At 37.4% G+C, this 22,054-nt stretch overlaps 1 protein-coding gene across 2 annotated transcripts in view; it reads left to right on the top strand.

The window, feature by feature from the left end:
- The window catches only part of ASCC3 (activating signal cointegrator 1 complex subunit 3), a 417,235-nt gene extending 397,590 nt beyond the window's left edge, over positions 1–19,645 (top strand). The window contains exons 38-42 of one of the 2 annotated variants that reach the window (XM_006118439.2): positions 12,068–12,219; positions 13,707–13,857; positions 17,505–17,714; positions 18,592–18,767; positions 18,864–19,645. In XM_006118439.2, the coding sequence (XP_006118501.2) occupies positions 12,068–12,219; positions 13,707–13,857; positions 17,505–17,714; positions 18,592–18,767; positions 18,864–19,011 (837 nt within the window). In that variant the 3' untranslated portion in view covers positions 19,012–19,645. Of the gene's footprint in view, positions 1–12,067; positions 12,220–13,706; positions 13,858–17,504; positions 17,715–18,588; positions 18,768–18,863 lie in introns of both variants that reach the window. The other variant, XM_075923934.1, reaches the window with a different exon arrangement.
- The last annotated feature ends 2,409 nt before the right edge of the window (positions 19,646–22,054 follow it).

The following is a 22,054-nucleotide window of genomic DNA, read 5'->3' as shown; positions in this document are numbered from 1 at the left end:
GTCCCCAGCTCTGGAAGTCATGGGGAGCACTGCCCATCCTCCAGATCTGAGTGCGGAAGGCAGGAAGTAGCACATCTCAGTGCTCTCTCCATCTCTTGGAGTGGCTGGGTGCTATTGGTGCTGTTTCGACGAAAGTTTAGCCAAACTTGTAAGAGATTTGGCAACATTTCAACCTACTGAATCAGCATTTTTGGATTAAACTAAGTTTGGTTGGAAAAATTCTGACTACTGTAATTCTACGCTGAAGTTTAGAAGTTGGATAGCTATTTAGTTCAAAACACACTGGGAAGCCAGTACAGATTGAACTTCTGTAAACCGGGTCTCTCTGGTACAGCAACATCCATGGTCCTGCACAACCACGGATATTTCAGGACCAGAGAATCCTGGAGGAGAGCTGGTGCCTAGGAGCCCTTCAGACTGGCAGGGCTTGTGGGCTCCTGGGAGCGAGCTGCCAGTGGGGCAAGGAGCTAGATCCCTACAGTTGAGAAGCTGGGCATGCCCCAATAGGGCTGCCCGGTGGGGTTAGGAGGCCAGGACGCTGCAGCGGGGCTTCTCAACAACAGTTGGGCTGCCCTGAGGGGTCGGAAGCCCAGTGTGCTCCAGCTGGGCTGCTCAGCAAGGCGGGAGCCCAGTGCGCTGTGAGTTGCATTGCCCAGCATGGCAGGCAAAGAGGAGGGACGGAGACCAGCAGGGCAGCGGGGCCTATGGGCGGTCCAGTGATGGAGAGGCTGGTAGAAGTGGAGCCAGATCCAGCAAAATCCCTCATCTGGGACAGGTCACGTCCCAAGGGTGACAGGCCAAGGAGGTCCAACCTGTATATGAACTTCCATAGGTACTGACCCTAAGAAGCTTTGCTTAAATAGATATAAACATATATGTGATTCAGCAGACTTTTTAATTATTGTTACTGGTGGATATAATTATGGCAAGGTAATCATGATTTTAAAATATATGTTTGGAATTTAGTTTATGATATCTGGCTTACTTGTAACATCTGGAAAGAATATTTTAGCCTTATATTGTGATCTTGATGTGGAATACAATAAAAAGTTACACTCTGTAGTATGTCACATAGGCTAAGCAGGTCCAAAAAATATTTATCATTATTCTGTGTTGTTAATTTTCAGGAAAACTGTACAGTTATTGCATTTTAAAATCTATATTTCTCGTGGAAATTATGGCGGAGAGCCTCATCGAGTGTAAACAGGCATTGCTTCCTCCAAGTTCAACAGAACTATGCTAGTTTATACTGCACTGAGGAACTTGGCCTCTATTTTCAGTGAAGTACAGTGTAATCCCAGAACAAACAAATCCACATTAAAGTGGTCTGAAACCTGTGTGTGTTTCAGTAAATTAGGATGCACCAAGATGACAGCAATGTTGTAATTATCCAGAATCAAACATTATAAATTGAGCAAAAATGTAGCTCTAAGTTTACACTTAAAAGAAACCCAAACATATTTAGGGAAGAAATACACAGTTAATGCATGTTCCCTACATTGACTTTGTACAGTAACCAAATTGTGATTAATAATCAGATTGGGATTAATACACTTGGATGTTTGTGGCCTCAGATTAGATTAAAACTGATTTTTAAATATATTAATATTTTCATATTTTTCCCTTGTGGCATCATACATAGCAGAGTTATGGTTGTTTGGATGATGTAACTGCATTTATATGGATTTTTTTCACTGAAATCTTAAATTTCAGGTGAAACTGGCACTATGTGAAGGAGGACAGTGAGGGTCCATTTCCTAAATTTCAGCATGCCTATGTTTACAGGCTGCCCATGTGCTTCTGCCTCAATGTGCAATTCAGCCAGGGCATCTGTTTCGAAAAAAGAAGATTAAGGGGGGACATGATAGCGGTTTTCAAATATCTAAAAGGGTGTCACAAGGAGGAAGGCGAAAATTTGTTCCTCTTGGTTTCTGAGGACAGGACAAGGAGTAATGGGCTTAAAGTGCAGCAGGGGAGGTTTAGATTGGACATTAGGAAAAAATTCCTAACTGTCAGGGTGGTCAAATATTGGAATAAATTGCCAAGGGAGGTGGTGGAATCTCCCTCTCTGGAGATATTTAAGAACAGGTTAGATAGACATCTGTCAGGGATGGTGTAGACGGAGCTTGATCCTGCCTTGAGGGCGGGGGGCTGGACTCGATGACCTCTCGAGGTCCCTTCCAGTCCTATTATTCTATGATTCTATGATTCTATCACTGGTACGCAAATTAGTATGCAACCAGAGAATCTGTAAAGGACCAAATCACCCACCAGTGAGATTATGACATATGTCCAATCTGTTTCTCATCACTAGGTCACTACAGCCAATTGAATTGTTGCTTACAAATCAGTTTTAGAGAGAGAGAGAGATTATTGACTACGTTATCTTTAATGTTCCAGTGATTCCTCTTTAATTCAGCTGGGTCTGTCTGCGGCTTGTATAGTCATGGCAATTAGATAAACAATCATTAAGAGTTTACTTTTATTTAAATTAATGTATTCCAACATAACTGATACACAAGATTAAGAAAGGTTTGAAGAGTCTGTGTTACTCTGTATTACTCTGTATTGTCCAAAAGAAAGAAGAGATTTGACAGAAATGCCAAATCTCTTGAAGTGTCAAAGATTACAGATACAGATAACAGAAATTGGGGGAACGGTACACCACAAAGAGGACAGGTCATGGATTCAGAACAGTCTGGATTGCTTGGTAAAGTGGAGGCAAGCAAATGATATACATTTTAATATGACTAAATATAGATAAAGGAACTAAAAATGTAACCCTTATTTACAGGGTGAGGGACAATATCCTGGGAAGGAGTGACTAGAAAGATGCTTTGGGCAAGGTCTGTATTACAGGGGAAGGTCTGCTTAAGGTACGCAATTCCAGCTACATAAATAGCTGGAGTCAATGTACTTGAAGCCAAACTTCAGCTCTATTCCCACAGTGGGAAGTCAATAGGAGAGATTTTCCCGTTGACTTCCCTTACTCCTCACAACAGCGAGGAATACTTCCACCAACAGGGGTGCCTTCAGTGTTCAATTTAGTAGGTCTTTACTAGACCTTCCAAATCAAATTCCAGAAGATTGACTTCAGCATCGATCTTCCTGCAAGTCTAGATATGGAGATTAGAGATTTTAATGGATAATCAGATGAACATGAGCTTCTAGTTCAATGCTGTAGCCAGAAGGCCTAATGTAATCCTTGGATGCATTAAAAAAGGAATCTTGAGTACAAGAGATTATTTTACCCTTTTATTTCACAGAATCATAAATGTGGGATTGCAAAGGATCTTATGTTGGTAGTTTTTATGTAGATTCTCACTACCTGGTCCTTCAGATCTTGCAAGTGACAGCTAGCTTGTCAAGGTCCTCTGGCATTTGAGACTGCTAATTAGCTTAACTTTCAATTTGAGAGACAAGAGTCCCTGTCACCTACATAGAAATCTCTTGTAGAGTGAAGTCTACCTCAGAGGTTTTGATTGAGAACCACATCTGGGTAAGGAAATTGTATGGTAAGCCATAAATGCTTGAGAAATGAACAATTCATGTTCAAACAGGGACAACACAAGTTTATTTCAAAATCAGTACTACTGAAATAATTGTGTTGAGCAATGTGCTTTCAGAAGATTTCATTACTGAGCTATTTGTTTATTTTACCACACAATTTTGCTTCTGTTTGAACACAAATTGTATGTTAGCTAAAATTTTTCAGTCTACTTCACTGTGTTAAAAAACACCAGCAGCAAAGGCAATGTGGGTTTTTTAATCAGAAAAGACACTGTGCCAGGTGGGCCTGGTGTGCTGTGGCCCACCCACTGCTTGTCCAGGCCCACACCATCAGCCAGGGAGTGAGGTATGGGGCTTGTCCCACTCTTCCTCAAGTGCCCAGCGCTCCTGCCAGAGAGAGTGGGGCATCGGGGCTTACAAACTCCCTACCTGCTCCCTGGCACAGTGCTGGAGCAGGGCAGTGGAGTTTGAGAGCTTAATTAAAAGCTCTGATGGGCCAGACATAACCTGCAGACCATAGTTTGCCCACCGTGATTGATTAAGCATAAAGGAGCCAGGGGAGCTGTGTGGGAAATGTAGCATATCATGGGTATCTCTGATGTACCATAGTGAGGGAGCAGAGGAGAAGCCCCTGAAAGGACTGGCAGAGAGCCAGAAAGAGAAGAGACAACTTCCTGCTGCTTTCTACCATCTGCTCTCAGCATCAGCAGATCTTGCTGGAGAAAAGGACATTCAGGACACACGAAACAACACAAAATAGGAAGCATATAGAATAAAGGGAGAAGGCCTCCCTTGGTCAGAGAGAAAAAGAAACCTGAGGAGGGAAGGAAAATGAAGATCTCCCAATGGTGATAACAGAAAAGATCCCATGTAACAAAGATATAGAATAAAGAGTAGATTTTCATATGACTTGTCTTATACCCCTCCCCCAACCACCAACTTGAGAAAAAGCCACCCAATACCCCTTGAAAATTCCTTTATGGGGACGGAGTTATCTGAAGTGGGCAGTGACACTCTCATACAGGAGGCATTCCTGGGGACAAGAGAAATAGTCAAAATCAGTGTCAAAATATCACTCAAATATAGGAGATCTGAAATCGGAATATCAACTTTAAACAATATTTACTCATCCTTAATGACTGTTTTTACTATCTTACTCTGCATCTGCTTTGTTGCAGAGTGACCCAGAAGTCCCATTTATGGAGTACCTAGAGTTGATTTTTGTAGTAAATGAACTTTCAGTCCCTTTAGTCAAGCTGAGTGGCATGAAGGCCAAAACAGTGCTGTAGTACACCTCATTAATTGTTGCTGCAATTATTTATATAGCAAAGTCAGAGCACATGGCACTTTAAAGACAAGAAGTACTTAAAAGGCTTAAAAGCTAAGGCCTTAATCCTGCATTAAGAGCCACATGAGCACAGCCCATCTCCGTGTCGGATCGGGGCCGAAACAGTGCAGGAATGGTGCTAAAATATGATGATGCAGAATTCCTACTTTTTTCTTTTATTTCTCTGTCGTTTTTATACCAAAATTAAGAATAATACAATGCTCCCAGGTTCTTCCATTCAGCGCATCTCTTTCCTATCCAAAAAATAAGTGCGTTCACGTACTTTTTAGTTTACTTTACTTTATTGCAAGAAAATTTCTTGCATAATCAGTGTCTCTCTCATATTTTTTTAAAATTCATACATTTAATTAAATAGAATTAAAATTGAAATGAGGTGTTCCAGCAACTAGATTTATTCATGTGCAATTTTTCACTCTGGAACAACATTATTATTCTAGTCTAACCTATTATTAGCTGTAAAATATTAATAAAATGGCTTACTTAAAGGATTGGCTAACAAGAAAAGTACCATTATTTCAGCGGGTTGTTATAGTAATAAGTAATAGTAATAATTATTATTATTGGAAATAAATCTGTTGAGTTTGTTTTCTAATGTTTAGCTACTAGGTTTTATATATGGCCAATTTAGAGGAAACAAAATGACTCAATTTATCTTCAGCATTTACAAGGATTTCAATTTTCATTGAGTCTCAAGCATATGTATGTTTTGCATTTAGCATAAAATGAAGATGTGTGTCTGTTTACATAATAGCAAATGAAACAAGCAAACTTTACCATTGTCCCAGCTCCATCACAATGTTACTGTCTTGTATTTCACATCAAGACAGAGATTCTGTGGATAAATTCTGTGGGTGAAGGAACAAAATATAAAAGAGGAAAAGGTGACTTGCTGTTCTGGGTTGCTACCAATAAACTGGAACAAACAGTCTCTCTCTCTCTCTCTCTCTCCCTTCCCAACTTCCTCTCCACGTGTGCGCGCACATGCGCGCGCGCACACACACACACACACATTTTCAGTACTGTATAAGGGGTATTTGTGAGTAGGCCTCTGTCAGTGTCTACAAGAGAGTCTATAAGAAAGGATACTTTAGTTCACTTCTGTGAACTCTTACTCTCTGTACCTATCTCCTCCGACTCTCAACAAAAATCCACTCTATTTTTAGGGAAAAAAACAAATGTTTACAAATGACAAAAGGAGATTACAAAAAAAACTAACTCAGCATAGTGGAAGCACAAAGAAAACTATATTCATATATGCAAAACAATAACCGTTATTAACACAGCTGGCAGCAGCTATCTCTCAATACGAGCATGTCTGCTGTGGCGGGGGAGGAAGGGGAAAGTCATTGATGAGGCTTGCAGCGGCCAACGAGTCCAATCTGAGCTCTGGTTTTCCCACATATGTGATAGTTGTTTGCTCAGAGAAAGTACAACTTCTGGCCAGGATGCTGTACTTTCCCCTCTCCTGTTTCACTGCCACTTGAGCAAGGAGATTTTCTTCAAATTGGGCTGAGGCTTCCTGTACAATACAAACCATTGCAGTCTATTGCCAGCCAGCTTTTCCCAATTAATGAGATCAGTGCCTCCCTTCTTAAGATACACTTTCTGGATATGCATCCTGTCCCGCATAGGTCCTCTTACCATGTCTAAGTTGAGAAAAGAGAACTGGATTTGGAATACAAGTATCAGTCATCCACTTCCAGTGATCAGCCCAGCACATCTGGCGTTTAATAATCTTTGCCTCAACACTTACATGTTAGCTGCACAGAGAGAGTGATGGTATTAGTTTCACAATCTTCCCATCTGATAGGGAGAATCTTTCTAGGGCTGCACTATTCTTATCAGTCTAGATGATTAAGATGACTTTGTATATTGCTCACATCTCCCACCCATGAAGAAGAGTGGGTATTATTACTGCATTGAAAAACAAGTCTTAGTTACCATCTACGGACCTCTGTTAATAAAGTCACAACAAAAAAACTTTCCAAAGGGTACGCTGTCACAACAGATCCTATGTTCAATCTCAACATCAAGATTGTCTGTCTGGAAGAAGTGGCTACCAACTTAAGGGAACTACTCAACTTTTTCCAGGGCTTAACCACCAATGACAATCTGTGGAGGAAGGGGTGGCAGCTGATATTGAAACACACTGGCTAGAGCATCTTAGGCTTCCCAATGTTCCCGTCAGGTAATGATAGGTACCTGAGAAAACATCTAGGATGGATTGCAAGTTAGGCTGGGTGTGCACAAGAATAGCACAGTTGTTAGCATACTGTAGGTTGGTAATAATAGTCCTGATTAACTTTGTTTTAGAATGAGGATACTGCATGTTCAGGAGCTAGTTTTCCATGTGATACTCAGTACCAGTTCCAGAATGTGATCATGAATAAGAATCAAGATCACAGCAAGACAAACAGAAAAAAAGACTGGAACAGTAGCACAGCCCTGCTACAGATAATAAAATAGACATTTTTTACAGCAGGTGGAAATTCCTTGTTAACTCAAACCTTGTTAAAAAGAAATTGATGAAGTTTTTGCACAAATGCTGTTCTACCAGCTTTGAGGACTTCCAGAGGAATGCTGTTTGGACTTGGCACCTTGTTTCTGTATTCAGTAATGGCATGTCAAACTTTCTTAGAAGATGAAGTGTCAGTAAGAAGTTCTATTACAGTATACTGAGGAATGGACTTGCTGGGGTCTTCTGAAACTTCACATTCAGGGTTCAATAGAATCTCAAAATGTTCCATTCAGGATTGATTGGGGGCTATGTTGTTCTTAAGAAGAGTGGAGCAGTCCTGAGAGTGCACAGGAATGTGCTGCTTTAGCTTGGCCCATCAATGGCATTTGTTGATTGGAAAAAAAGCTTCTCAGTTGATGTTGTCCAGCAAATCTCTGGATCTTCTTGGTCTTTGCCTGTCACCACTAATGTCACGCAGCCTCCTTTGAACTACAACTTGAAGATGATAATACGTCTCTCATTTGTGCTGGTTAGAGGGTTCTTTGTGCCAAGTGCAAAATTAACTTCTCATCTGATGAAGTAGTGCTACAATTTCCTCATTGTTCTCATCAAATCAATCCTGATGGCAGTGATAGAGGAATTCACTTAATTCACCACATGCCTTGTTAATAATGGTCTTGAACTCTTCACAATTTGTATATTATTGATGATCTCAGGTAAATCAGATAGCCTCTCAATAAGGCTTTGTTGAAGGGTCTCACAACGAGTGTAATTTTTAAGTGCCCTGATGTTAAATCTCTTCCACATTTGTTTCTGTTGTATATGGTTTTGTGTTGCAAGATGCATGTTTGTAATTGATCTGACCAAAATGATGGTCCATCCAGCAGTCACGTGTACCTCTCATGTAATATGGACATCAGTATGATCGAGGGCTCTGATGATGGCACAGTCCAGAAAATGCCATTGTCCGGAATGCAAATGGTATCAGATGGTCTTATATTTGTCCCTCTGCCTAAAGATGGTATTTGTGATAAGCAAGTCATGCTCCACATATTTGCTGTGGAATAGAATGCCATTAGAGATGGTTTTCTCTGTCCCTTTTTTCCCCTATATTGTCTCTGCAGAGTTTGGGCTGTCACTCAGTTCTTGAACTTAAGTTCCCTCTGATGTTAAGTTTGTCATCTTTGGCTATGGCAATCAGGACTGAATCAAAAGCACAATAAACTGCTCCTTGGTGTCATCATCGTCATCATGTATGGAAGCATATTCACTGATGACTGTGGCATACTGGTTATTACTAAGCTTAACACAAAGAGTCATGAGATGGATTGTTACTATCCACTGGAAGTTCTAAAAGCTGGCTAGAAATTTTGTTCTTATTGGCAAAACCAACACCATGAATATACCTGTCTTCACATGGCTTCCCTTTCCAAAAGAATGCATAGTCATCGCCATCTTCTTTCAGTTAGCTTTCATCTAACCAACAGATCTCTTTTAGGGCAGCAACATCAATGTCATGTCTTGCAAGTTCTCAAGCTTTTATGGCAGTTCTTTCAGGACAGTCAGGGTATGTCTAGACTGCATCCCTCTGTTGGCACAGGGATGCAGATTAAGCAGGTTGACATTGCAAATGAGGCAGGGACTGAAATATCCCGCACCTAATTTGCATAAAAACGGCCACCGCATTTTACTGACTCAGCACTTTATCAGCAAAAAGTAGCAGTCTAGAGGGGGATCTGTGGAGAAAGAAAGCCTTTTTCGACAGATCCTGTAAAGATCCTTTCAGGAGGCATAAGGGATCTGTCGAAAAAGGCTCTCTTTCTCAACAGATCCCCCTCTAGACTGCCGCTTTTTGCCGACAAAGTGCTGAGTCGGCAAAATGTAGTGGTCATTTTTATGCAAATTAGACGTGGGATATTTAAATCCCTGCTTAATTTGCAATGTCGACCTGCCTAATCTGCATCCCTCTGCTGACAGAAGGATGCAGTCTAGACATACCCTCAATGCTTAGAAAATCTATAAAAGTATGAGCTTCACTACCTTGATTTGTATGTTCTGACCATAGAAAAAGTGATTCCACTGGACACAACCATCCAGCTTGCGGGGACAGCCTATGTTTACTGCACCTTTTTAGCCCCTTCCGCATTCAGGGTTTGTAGAGGGAATCCTGGGAAGGACCACTCAGTTGCAGCTACAGTTACCAAATTGCACATCTGTCTCACAAGTCCAAGCATAAGTCGACCAACACATAGTTGCTGCCTGCATTCATATTTGTGTCGAGGGACTGAATCCCAGAGATCACTGCTCCTGTCCCCATCACCATTCATCCATTATCACAGGACTTTTGTGCGAGATGTTAGCACCCTCGGTGGAAGCCTACACATTAAATCTAAATGGGGGAGCTGTTGCACAGGCTTATGAAACTTAACAAGAAGGAGGCCTGGACATAGTAGAGGGGAAGTCCAAAAAAACCAGAGGTCTCTACCCTGTTGTAGGACCTCATTTGCCTTCACAGCCCCAGAAAACTAAAAGGTCCTCAAATACACCTATAGAGAAGGTAAGGAAGGAAGAAGAACAGGAAAAGAGTAGTGGCCATTAAAGCTATGTCTGTCCTGGAGATATAGCTACCTTTTGATAAGTGAGATTTTACAAGGCTAAGAAATACCTTGTACAGTCTACAAGCAGGAAAAGGTTAGTTTACCAGTAAGTAAATTTTTGAAATGGCAGTCTTGTCCTTTCTAAATGCTTTTAGAGTATCATCTCCTTCAGTCTGACTAGAAATCTGTGTGTTAAGAGACACACAAGTTTCAAGACTGTGTGATTGCTCCTTTCCAATTTAATTTCCAGCCTCATCGGATTTTCTGTAGAAAAAAAATACAAAGCAACTTGAGTTTCTTAAGAGATCATAACAGTATCAACATTGATAATTTTGCCTTTAAATATATATTTATCAGGAAAGTAGAAAAATTTCAGATTTACTCCACAAAAAGATTCCTTACATTCAGAATATTATTAATTGGAAGACACTTTCCCTCATCTTTCATGAGAAACGTATGTAATTTAAGACAACATTTTAAATATTTTTCTATATGTCGGTGATCCTATCACCCTAGTCTGGAACAAAACCTTTTGGAATTGCAATGTAATCTGCTAATGTAAGATGTGTGTCTGACCATGACTGAAACCAACTTGTGTGTTTTTAAACTCAGCATTTCTCTGGAATCAGTATAACTTAATTGAAATAGCTCTGCATGTGTAAACAACTCCTTTGTTTAAAGAAGATTTAACTGTTTAGTTTGCCTTAAGTAAATGTTGCCTTTTGTTTGTCTGTAAAACATTTGATTAAATGTAGAGGCTAATATAGAAAGCTCCTCATTATTCCACTAGTGGACTATAAAATGACCTAGAAGTATTGCAAGTTTTGAGGAGGCATCAAACAGTGTCATGTATTGAAAAAACACAAATACCTCTTAAACATCTTCTTTAAAAAGAGTCTACATGATTCTAGTATCAGACGAAGAACCTAGATTAAACAATGTATTCCATACTGAAATTATTATTGAACATAAATGATTATTGAATTTCCAATATGAAATGATTACTGAATTGTAATTATTATTGACTTTTCCATTCAAATTTTTACCTAATTATTGTTTTTGAAAATACATCTTGATATGAAATTAGCACAACCTAGCACAAAGAATATGATTTTGTTATTTTAAGTGTTTCTGTAGTTTGCAAACCAATAAATGTATTATAGCAGAATCTCTTACCAATTGAAATGCCCCAGTAATTCTAATAATTGTTGTATTGTGCATAATGCAAAAACTCTATTATATATTTAAATATTTGTATTCAGTGTAAAAGTGTTATATTGAAACTAAATATTCCAATTTTTAACTGTGTCCTTTTGAAAGTTCTCAGTTTCTCTTTTAGTTCAACAAGCAAACACTTAGACACACTTTTAGAAAGACTTACATATGCGCTTAAATTACATGTTGTGAGCAGTTTCATTGAAGTCAGTGAAGCTATCACTGTACATAATGTTGAACACAAGTACCTGTCTTTGTGGCTACTTATGCATGCATTTTATTTTTATTTCTATTTTCTGTTAAAAATTCAACTACATAAAAATTAAGTCACTCTGGAAACTAGCATTGGCCCATTTACCATTTTGAGAGGCAATATTGTCTGTCTGAAGAGATTGTTCGGAGTCAGGAACCTGAGCTTAAATCCCAGTTCTGACACTGACTTGCTCTGTAGGCCTTAACAAGTCATTTTACCTCTGATCTTCAGGTTTATCATCCATAAACTCTTTCTTATACAGAAATCTTCAAAAACAATATTGAATTTAGTGGTAGCTTTTCATCCCTTTAAAACAAATCCTTAAAGTTGTACCTTGCAAACAATGCTTGGACTGTCCTTGAAGTCCCATTCTATGGAGCTGTAGTGCCCCTAAGCAGTGTTATGTTCTTAAAGGCAAACTCCAAAATGGACCTCTGCTGTTACATTTTGGGATATATTTTTAGTGATGATTTAGAACTTAACCCAAGTCTAATTAAAGTCAACAAAGAGACTTCCATTGACTTTAACAGGAGCTGGGTTACACTCATTGTCAGTCTCCCATTTTCTGTGCAGCTAAATCTCTGTACTTTTCACAGTAAAGAAATGTTGTTTGTTGCTTGTATATGGAACACAAACGAGGAGATAGTTGCAGCTGTATTCCTGTATTAAATGTCTTGTTTGTTTAGGCAATGCTGGATGTTGCCGCAAACCAGGGCTGGTTAGTGACTGCTCTGAATATAACTAGTCTGGTGCAGATGATTATCCAAGGCCGATGGAAACACGACTCTTCTCTGCTTACTTTGCCCAATATAGAACAACACCATCTTCACCTTTTTAGGTATGTGATTATTCAAAATGTTTATAGTTCTTTCTAACTCTTCGGGTACGTCTAGACTACAAGCCTCTTTTGAAAGAGGCTTTTTCGAAAGAATCTTTCAAAAAGCCTCTTTCAAAAGAGAGTGTCTAGACTGCAACCTCTTCTTTCAAAAATGTGAGCCGCTTTTTCGAAAGAGAGTGAGCACCCAGGCAGTCTGGATGCTCTGTTTCGAAAAAGCCCTGTTTGCATTCAAGAACGCCTTTTTTCGAAAGAACACTTTCGAAAAAAGGTGTTATTCCTTGTGAAATGAGGATTACCGCCATCGAAAGAAAAGCCGTGTTCTTTCAATTTAATTTCAAAAGAACGCAGCTGTAATCTAGACGCAGGTGAAGTTTTTTCGAAAAGTCTACTTTTTTTGAAAAAACCCGGCAGTCTAGACACAGCCTTCATTTTCTAATATTGGTTGAAATTTCATTGTGTCCTGAAATGTTGTTAATAGAGTAGAGGCTAAACTCATCTCACTCTTGCTATTTCTCTCCCAACAACTTGTTTGTTTTTAATTATTTATAAGTTCACCCCACCTCTTCAGAACTCATTAAATGTTTCAGGCAACCCTGGATGGTATTTCAGGGTTAGATTTGGTGGAACTGGAACTCCTTCCAAAATTCATCCCTTGTTCCACTGTCTTAAATGACACAGTGGAACAAGGGCTGAATTTTTTGAATGAGTCCCAACTCCACCAAATCTAACTCTATTTATATAGTGATCTATACTATTTACTAATAGAAGTACACCCCTACCTTGGCCTATTTTAACTTGGCCATGCAGTACTGTACATCAAACTGATATACAACCCAGGTAATATAATAATTATTATAATGCAAAAATAAATTACTAGTATTTAGTATCAGAGGTCAGTGTTGAGTCCTGATATCAAAATATGGAAAACAAATATTCAGTATCTCCAAAGAATGTGCCTCATAGCAAATCACTTCTAAATAACTATAAGAATGAGACTCTTCTGTGGCAATAGAAAATCATACTGTTAAGACAGCTAACCCCATCTTACTCAAGTTTGGGGATTTCCTATATATAAAGTGTAAGATATAAACTGAAATTATTAATATTACAGATTTTATTGAATGGTGAATATCTCTTCTCATTATTGAACTCGTTTTGAATCTGAATAGAAACTGTTTAATGATCTTTGACCTTGGGCTACAACATAATTAGCAATACATTTTATTCCATTTTAAAACACTGTGTCCAACAGCAGATCTGATCATTTTAATCAACCTTTCAGATTCTATTGTTTATAATTCATTAAGGAGAAAGGAGCTTCATTCTTATCAGGAAAATTTTCAAGACAATAATCTGAGCAAAAGGCATCAGATACTTTCATGTAATATCTACCTTCTCTTTCTTTTCCTTCTTACCACCCTTTTCTAATCTACCTCTGTAAAATAGTTTAATGCCACATTGGAAATATGTTTTGTTGTCTTTGTCAGGAAGTGGAACCAAGGCAAAAGAAAGAGCTTGTGTGGAGGTTATCAAGGACCTATTGAGTGTCTTCCGGAATTGATTGCTGTCTCTGAAGGAAAAGAAAATGTTTTTACTTCCATTGTAGACAGTGATTTGCAAGCTGTACACATTACACAGGTAATGCTTTCTGTGGTGATTTTAGAGTTTATTGTAAGTGTGATTGGAAAGGAAAAGTAGGTGCGAAAGTCTTTTTCCATCCTATCAGCAAATATCTTCTTATAGTCTGCAGAATATAAATTTATAAACTGTACCATATTGTTACTCTAATTTCAAGAAAGATCTAATTTTACAAGGGTTTCCTCCCACCCTTCTTTCTTTTCTAGTTATTCCATCCGCCCCTTCCCTGTTATCCATCTACTCCCATATGGGTCATAGCTGATGTTAACACTGCTCCTTGGCCTGTTGGAGATGTTTGTGTAGAACACTCAGTCCACTGATAGTTATCCACCTTTTTTGTAGTCATCTATGCTCTATGAAAACACGCATTAAAATATAGTTGGTTCCTGAAATATTCTTTCAAACAGAATATTTGCTGGGAGTATATTTTGTAGATGGTCCAATGTTCAGTTTCTGTTTTTGAAGATAAAAATCCTGTATAGTCCCAAATTAATTAAGATATCTCTTGCCCTTTATTTCACTTTTTAAGCTGTTTCTAAATCTTAGCAGTAAATATAATATTAGTAACACGAATATATTGATCACTAATAGACATGTAAAGGAAAAAAACATCAAAATGTGTTCTGGCTTTTAAAAAAATTTTCATAATTGAAAGGGAACTACAGAACTTGACAATTTAGATTGTATTAAATCTAACACTGGCATGAAAACAAAAAGGAAAGCATTTAAATGTCCATAACCGATATCTGCATTTCTAACTAAATTACCATCAAAATTTTGAATAAAATTATTTAAATAAAAACAAGGCCTTCTTTAACAACAACACATTTCTAACATAATACATATTGATTTCAGTCCAAGTTTTAGATGTGATGAAAAATTAGAACATTGTTATAATTAGTTCAGGGAGAACTCAGAAGTAAACTTACTTAATTTATTTGCATAAATTGCCATTCTGTTATCTTTAAAAGCAAATGCAAATTGGCTCTGTCTGATATGATGATGGTTATTTGGCTCAAAAGTGCTTCAATTTGCGTAGCAATCTGGTGCCGTCTCTGCAGTGAGGCGATCCCAGGTAACATACAAATCCTGAATTATTCCAGAAATTAGTATGTTTAAAGCATCAATTTAAGTGCTAATTGCAGTAGTAATGAGAAAAAGCAGTACTACTGTGAGATTTGCATCTACTGCCCCATCAGTATGCCTGGAACGGCTGCTGACTGGCAGAGGATTTGGCTTCTAATTAAATAATTGTATGCATGGCAGTGTTCTCGTCTGATTCAATAGATGAAGATTAATCCTCAGATAAATATGTTTGGCTGGTATTGAAATGTCTTAGCAGTTTCTTCAAAAATAGCTTGTGTGTATGTGATGTGTACATACCGAGTGTATGGGGAAGAGGGTGTAAATATAGATACATATAGAGAGGGGATATATGATGTGTTACAGTGTAAAGGAAAAATTTCAATCATATGAGTTTGGGATGGCCACATTACTCATGTCTGGAGTCATGCAGGGCATCCCAAATATTGGCTGATAATACCTTAATATCATTACGTATTCTGTACATGCAACACATCTTTCACACAAAAACTATTGCAGAAATATTATTGAGTTTTTGGGGAGGGGGTTAATTCTATTGGGATTACTTTTGATACTTCATCTGTAAAGTCAAGTGCCTTAGTTGCCGCACATACAACTGCACAGAGGTCAAAGGAAAAGAAAAAATACTAAAATGTTTAAAAGACCAAAAACTTTTTTTCTGTATATAAAAATATGACAGATTTAAAGTCTGATATCTTGAAACCATTCAGGGTTCAAAGCAAGTGATAAGTATCCCATGGGAAAGCTTAGAATATTCCCTTACAGTGGTACAAAGTTCCTGCGTCAAGCTATGATGTGAGTTCATAATAGCACTTAAATCTGCCGTTATGTAGGTCTGAAGGGTGACTAACCTGAGCTTTAGATAAGTGAAATTAGCGGGAGGTGGGGAGGTAAGAGGAAGAAAACTACATCTGGGAAAAAAGGAAATATTTCTGAGGAAGATTGATAATTTCTAAATGGCAGCTCTTGAAATGCTAAAATGAATCCTGGAAATGCTAAAATGAATCCTGGAAATAAGGATTATTAGTAAAAGTGTGAATGATGCCATCAAAGATTCATGAAAATTATAGTATAATTCTTATGTGGTTATCACTATTGTATATTGGCTACGTGCATGTGTTAGTGGGTTCATGCATTGTACATGTGAATATGTACACATGCAAAAAGGAATGTTCATCATCATATGTATATATATGTGTGTGTATAAAAGGTGAGTAATTTTGCATAGCCAAAAAAAGTAAAATTTTTCAAATTTCAAAATCTAGAAGCTAATTTTGTCTAGAACATACAGTTTTCAAAACTGCCATAGGATGGTCATTGCTTTCCAAAGTTAACAGTCTTAGATCTGGAGATAGTAATTCGTTTACATTGTGGTTAGTTCAGTTTTTCACTCAGTGATACTGTGTTACAGTATGATAGTGTCTGCACAGTAAAGAATTATTATACTGTGGGATAGTTACCAGACAATATCCTCTGACACAATCAAAACATGGTAAGGAAATACACTATATACAGGATCAACCTATGTTCTTGAAACATAATACATCTCCACAAAGTTCCAGGCAGTAACACAGTTCAAACAAGTTTTGTATAGCATTGTTTGGCTACAGCTGGAAAACTTTTTCAACCAATATTATAATGAAGTTCTTGAGCTCAGTAGTGTTAACATGTAAATGAGACTTCATGTATAATTAAAGGGTCAGATGCTCGGTTAGTATGTGTCAGCACATCTTCACCGAAGACAATGGAGCTGTGCTGATTTGCCCCAATTGAAGATCTAGCTCAATTGGTCTACAATGTTTTTACAAATAAAGCACAAATCATCTCATGTGGGGCTGAAGGATCACTACTTCCACCCACACAGTTTTCTTTTCCTAGTACCAGTTCAACATAGTGGGATCCTGGGGGAGAAAGATAACAGAAGGACTGTTGCAGATTCATGAAGTGAAAAAAGAAAGGCTCGGGTGCCTTTAGGAAGACTATAAGGACAGGGATGCTTCATGGGGATAGATGCGAGAAAACTTTAAGTATGGCTAAGTTCGGATAAGTATTTGAACTTTTGGATAATTATCTGAATTGATCCTCTGAACTCTCTGAGGTTTGCCTGCCACTGATTAGCACTGCACTGACTCACTCATTATGGATTATGTTGAGGAAGTTTAATTCAGACCTTAATTATACTAGTTTTTAGTGGCTTATAGAAAAAATACATAATCAGGAATAATGATTTTTCCTTTTGTTCAGAAATATCATAATCTTGTTGAAGCATATATAGTGCACTTGAGTTTTGCATTAGATTTATTTGCTTAGAAATACTGTAAGAGGGGTTAATAAGGGAGGCTTTTTCTTAGAGTGAGCTGGAGTTTATATAATTTAAAATGCATCAGATTTGTTAATACCTAATAGTAAGATCAAAATGTACATTAATGTGTAGAATACATCATGACATTTTCTAATATTATGACAGCAGAATGCAGTTCAGAGGTTTGTGTTGTAGCTGAAAATGAACTTTGTCATTTTGTGCATGATCTGTTCTTCCACAGGCTTGGAATTTCTTGTCCCATTTGCCAGTTATAGATGTTAGTTTGAGCATTAGAGGATGCTGGAATGGCTCATCTGGGGAGCAGAATGAACTGCCTATCCCTACTCTGGCAACAGATATGAGAGATGACAAAAAGTGGATCACTTTACATGCTGATCAAGAATATGTCCTCCAGATAAACTTGCAGAGAGTCCAAATGAGGCATCACAAGGTAGGGTATTCATAATTTTCGTTCTGTAATATACCAGATTTTGATACTTAGTCACTAAGTTACTGGAAGTGTAGTGTACATACAGTAAGTTTCTATTGTACTATTAATGCTTTTGTAAAAATCATTAGTGCTGAGGTAGCTGGCTCAGGCTTTAAGATCAGGGTTTGACTTCTACCTTGCAAGAATGTCATCCTAAAAGTACCTTTCTTTTCCAAACAATAGCACTGATTGTAAAGGCAGCATGATCAGAGTCTGCATGAAGCTTCATTGCTTTGTTAGTGCTTTTTTTTCTTCCTGTGGATTGTTAGCAAAACCTTTCCATCTGTAGTACACTAAGTGAATGCTGAGTGAGTGTGCATCATTATTAATACATTCAGCTTCCAGAAATAAAGTCACCTGTCTTAAAGAATCACAGAAATAATCTTCCAATTTGCTACATCAACCTAAAATAAAGACTTCAAGTATTGTCATTGCCTTTATACTAATCTCAGACAATGTTGATTAATTTTATTTAAAAATGCTAAGAATACAATCAGCCATTTTTGAGAAAATAGCAATCACCGTGTTTTAAATGAAATTGTCAAAAGAAGCAGATTTTTAATTCATAATTTGATTTCTTAAAAAATAAATATAAACCCATTCAACAATATATGGAATAATATTACGTTTATTGGGTTTTCTCTTTTGTATGTTCCTGTGGATAACTTTTTTCCAAAAGGCTGTTTCTAAAAAAATGACAAAAGTGTTCTTGTTCAGTTCAAGTTTTCTGTAAAATATGTATCATCTTGTCCATTATGGTGGTGGTGCTCTTCAAAGACAAATGATGGTTTGAGTGGAAGATGCCCAGTTGTATTCACTTGTATTTTCTGCCTAGCAGGGAAGGCAAGACAGTAAAGCAGTTGCTCCTCGATTCCCCAAAGCCAAAGATGAAGGATGGTTTTTGATACTGGGAGAAATAGATAAAAAAGAACTCATTGCCCTGAAAAGAGTTGGATATGTCCGACATCGAAATGCTGTCTCAGTTGCTTTTTTTACTCCAGAGTCTCCTGGAAAGTAAGATGAGCTTTGAATTAAAATTATCCAGTAGTTTGACTTTAAATGTTGACATATTGGAAAAAAAAAATTGATGCTACTCCTATTATGTTTTAGGTATATCTACACATTGTATATCATGAGTGACAGTTATCTTGGAATGGACCAACAGTATGACATTTATCTGAACATCAAACCACCTAGCATTTCAGCACAGATCAGCACTGAGGTCTCTGAAGCTGTAAGTCACCTGGCTCTGAAGTAACATGACCTGAACAATCCATTTCAAAGGAGCGGTCTTGAAATCTGTTCAGTCATTCTGGACAAGAAAGAAATTATGTTTGCCTTAGTCGAATCAACTTCTAACCTCAAGACACCTAAGAAATTGGAAGTGACTGCTGTATTGACTCTAGTAACACAGAGTTAGCCATGGTGGCCTTAACCTTTTACAAAATGTTGCCTTTTATCATTTCATTTTTGTATCATCCTTGAAATGTAAAACGGATCTCTTGTATTGTTAATGTAAATGCCAAAATTGTATGTTGGCAGTTCAGAATAAGAAAAGTAATAGCTATTTTAATTTGTACACATTTAGTGTTCTAGTCTTCATATGTAAATGATTAATCTGTAGCCAGTGTTGGTATTGTTTAAATGATTTTTTTCTTAATTTATGAGGAGAATTCAAAATTTGAACTAGGAATTGCAAGAAAGTATTGCTAATATATTTAGTGTGTACGACATATCTGTAAGAAATTATCTACCCTAGACCTTTCAATGTAAAATGTATAGGATATATAGTGATAAAAATCAACTCTTAAGCATACCATATGTTTTGAAGGTAGGAACATTTTTAAAAATTTGTGTTCATTATACATTCAATAAATCTGGTTGTAAAGTCATGGCAACTAATCAAGCAGTTGATTTCAAAATGAACAAACCATACAAATACGTTGCTTATAAATTTATCTTTTCACTAATTTCCTGAAGATTAATGCTTTTCTGAATTCTTTAGAATGAGTATCTGACCTGTTTATTACTTTATTTTGCCATTCTAGTGTAATACACTCACTGCAGGACCCAATACCCCCTAATGAAAATAGAATTTTTCAAACCTTTGTAAACAAAATACCTTGTTAAAAAGTGTTAAGATTGAGAAGGTTTCAGGGAAATCTAGCCACACACAAAAGCCAATTTTATTTTGTTACAAAAATTTTTGTTAACATTCAAAAACACACACACGTGAATGTTCAGACATTCACGCAATATACCTATTTTTGGCATTTTGCTTATACTTTGTCTGAATGGTATTATGTCCTGTATTTAGATTGTAAGCTCTTTGGATCAGAGACTATCCCGTGTGTGTGTATTAAATCTCACACATTGAAGGTTGCTGCAGTACAAATGATAGATAATCCTTCCTAGCTTCTCTTTTGGTTTTGCTTGTAACCTTGAATGAAGAGATTTGCAGTTTCATTCTTCATTATCAATTACACCAACTGATTTTTATAAATATTTGGAAATCATAGTCCCTCTTATTTTTCTAATGTTTCTTGTGTGTTACAGCACAATCCATGTAACTAAATCTCTTAGCCAAAATTTTCAAACTCTGTCTTAAAGTTAGACCTCTAAATCCCATATTTACTAGAAGTAGCCTGACTTTCAAAGACATTAAGGTACCCCCACTTTCAAATGTCAGGCCACTTCTAAGTAGATGACTGAATATGGATGCAGGAGCCTAATTTTGGGCACTCGGGTTTGAAAATGAAAGTCCTCACTTTTAGTTAATAGTAAGTGGTTTCCCCAGCAGTTTTGCTGTCACTTTCATTATAGTTCATGTAGCCAAAACATGGAATGCAGTGAAGAGCCACTGCCTGCTAGCTTCCTGAAGAAAATGATGCAGACTGTGCTATAGGCATAAGTTTGTGCCTACAGTGCAGTAAAGAGAAGTCCAGCTGTTCTTGCAAATCCTAGTGGCATGCTCTAAAATTTAAGAAAGAAGGTGGGGGAGGAGATTCTTATCCTGTGGTTCAGAGATCTTCAGATGAATGTGCCTCTCCTGTATTCAATTTACAACTAACAATTAAATTTAAATTGAAGAAATCATGACTATTTCTTTTTATAGATGAATATATTTTAGGGATGTTAAAATGGTTAACCAATTAAACAATAGCAGTTAACCATTTCAACCTATGGCCTGCCACTGGGCCTGCCGCAACTCTGCAGTCCCACCACTAGCCCCACTGTGGCTGAAGGGTTCCTCCTCCCGAGTGTAGCTGGTCACCGCTGGAGTTAACTGGCATGGGCTGGTTAACCAGTTAACTGGTAAACGTACCAGTAAGTCTCATTCTTACTGGTATTCTTACCAGTTAACATCCCTAGTATATTTGAGTATTTTTAGATATAACATTCAATGAAATGTAATTATATATTTCACTTTATTGCAAAAGACCTCAAAATGATGACGACAATGTTAAGACAGGAAAATTTTGTAATGAAACAAGGAGTTTATCAACATCTATTCTAGCCTGCTTCACCTTTAAGATAAGACTATATCCCATGTAGTTTTGGAATAATTAGACAAAACTTCACTCATTCACCCAGATACTTTAGAAAAATGTATTTCCATGAAAACCATATTACCATGCAAGTGACTTTCAGAGAAACTGAGACACAGTTCTTAAAGGAAATCCTTGGATTACAGCAAACATTTTCTGTCAAGAGTTCTAGTTAATTAGAAGAAGTACAGCTCTGCCATGATCACATAATATACCATGGTGATGATCTTGGCTCTTACCAACTTTGCAAATAGCATGTCACAAAAAATGTGTTCTGAATCTGAGTTATACATCTTTTTTGTAATATCTTCAGTGTTCTGTCTGAACTGATTGGAGTTTTTCAAGCTGGAAATCAGTCATATGATTTGGACTTCTGTTTCATCCTTTAGTAGTGATTGCCTACCATGTTAAATGTTTTTTGATAGTTCAGTCTGTCTCTAAATAATATATTTGAAACACTCTTGGGAGTTCATTGCAAAAATATTGGATTTATAAGGACAGAATCTGAAAGAATGCAATATGAAGTGAAGCAAATTGATTGGAATCAGCTTGTATCTAAAATATCTACTATGGGAAATTATGCAGCATTTAAAACAACTGTTCAGAAGGAACAACCAATATATTCAATCCAAAGAGATCTAAGGGTGAAAAGAGAGAGTGACAGTGACTAGTTTTAACAAGGTTGTGAAAATCAGACACACAAGGAGCAGAAAACCGGTACAAATTATCTATCCTGTTTTGTGAAGAAGCTGT

Source organism: Pelodiscus sinensis, chromosome 3 (assembly GCF_049634645.1).
Source record: "Pelodiscus sinensis isolate JC-2024 chromosome 3, ASM4963464v1, whole genome shotgun sequence".
NCBI lineage: Eukaryota > Metazoa > Chordata > Testudines > Trionychidae > Pelodiscus > Pelodiscus sinensis.
This window is presented reverse-complemented; position numbering and strand designations above follow the sequence as displayed.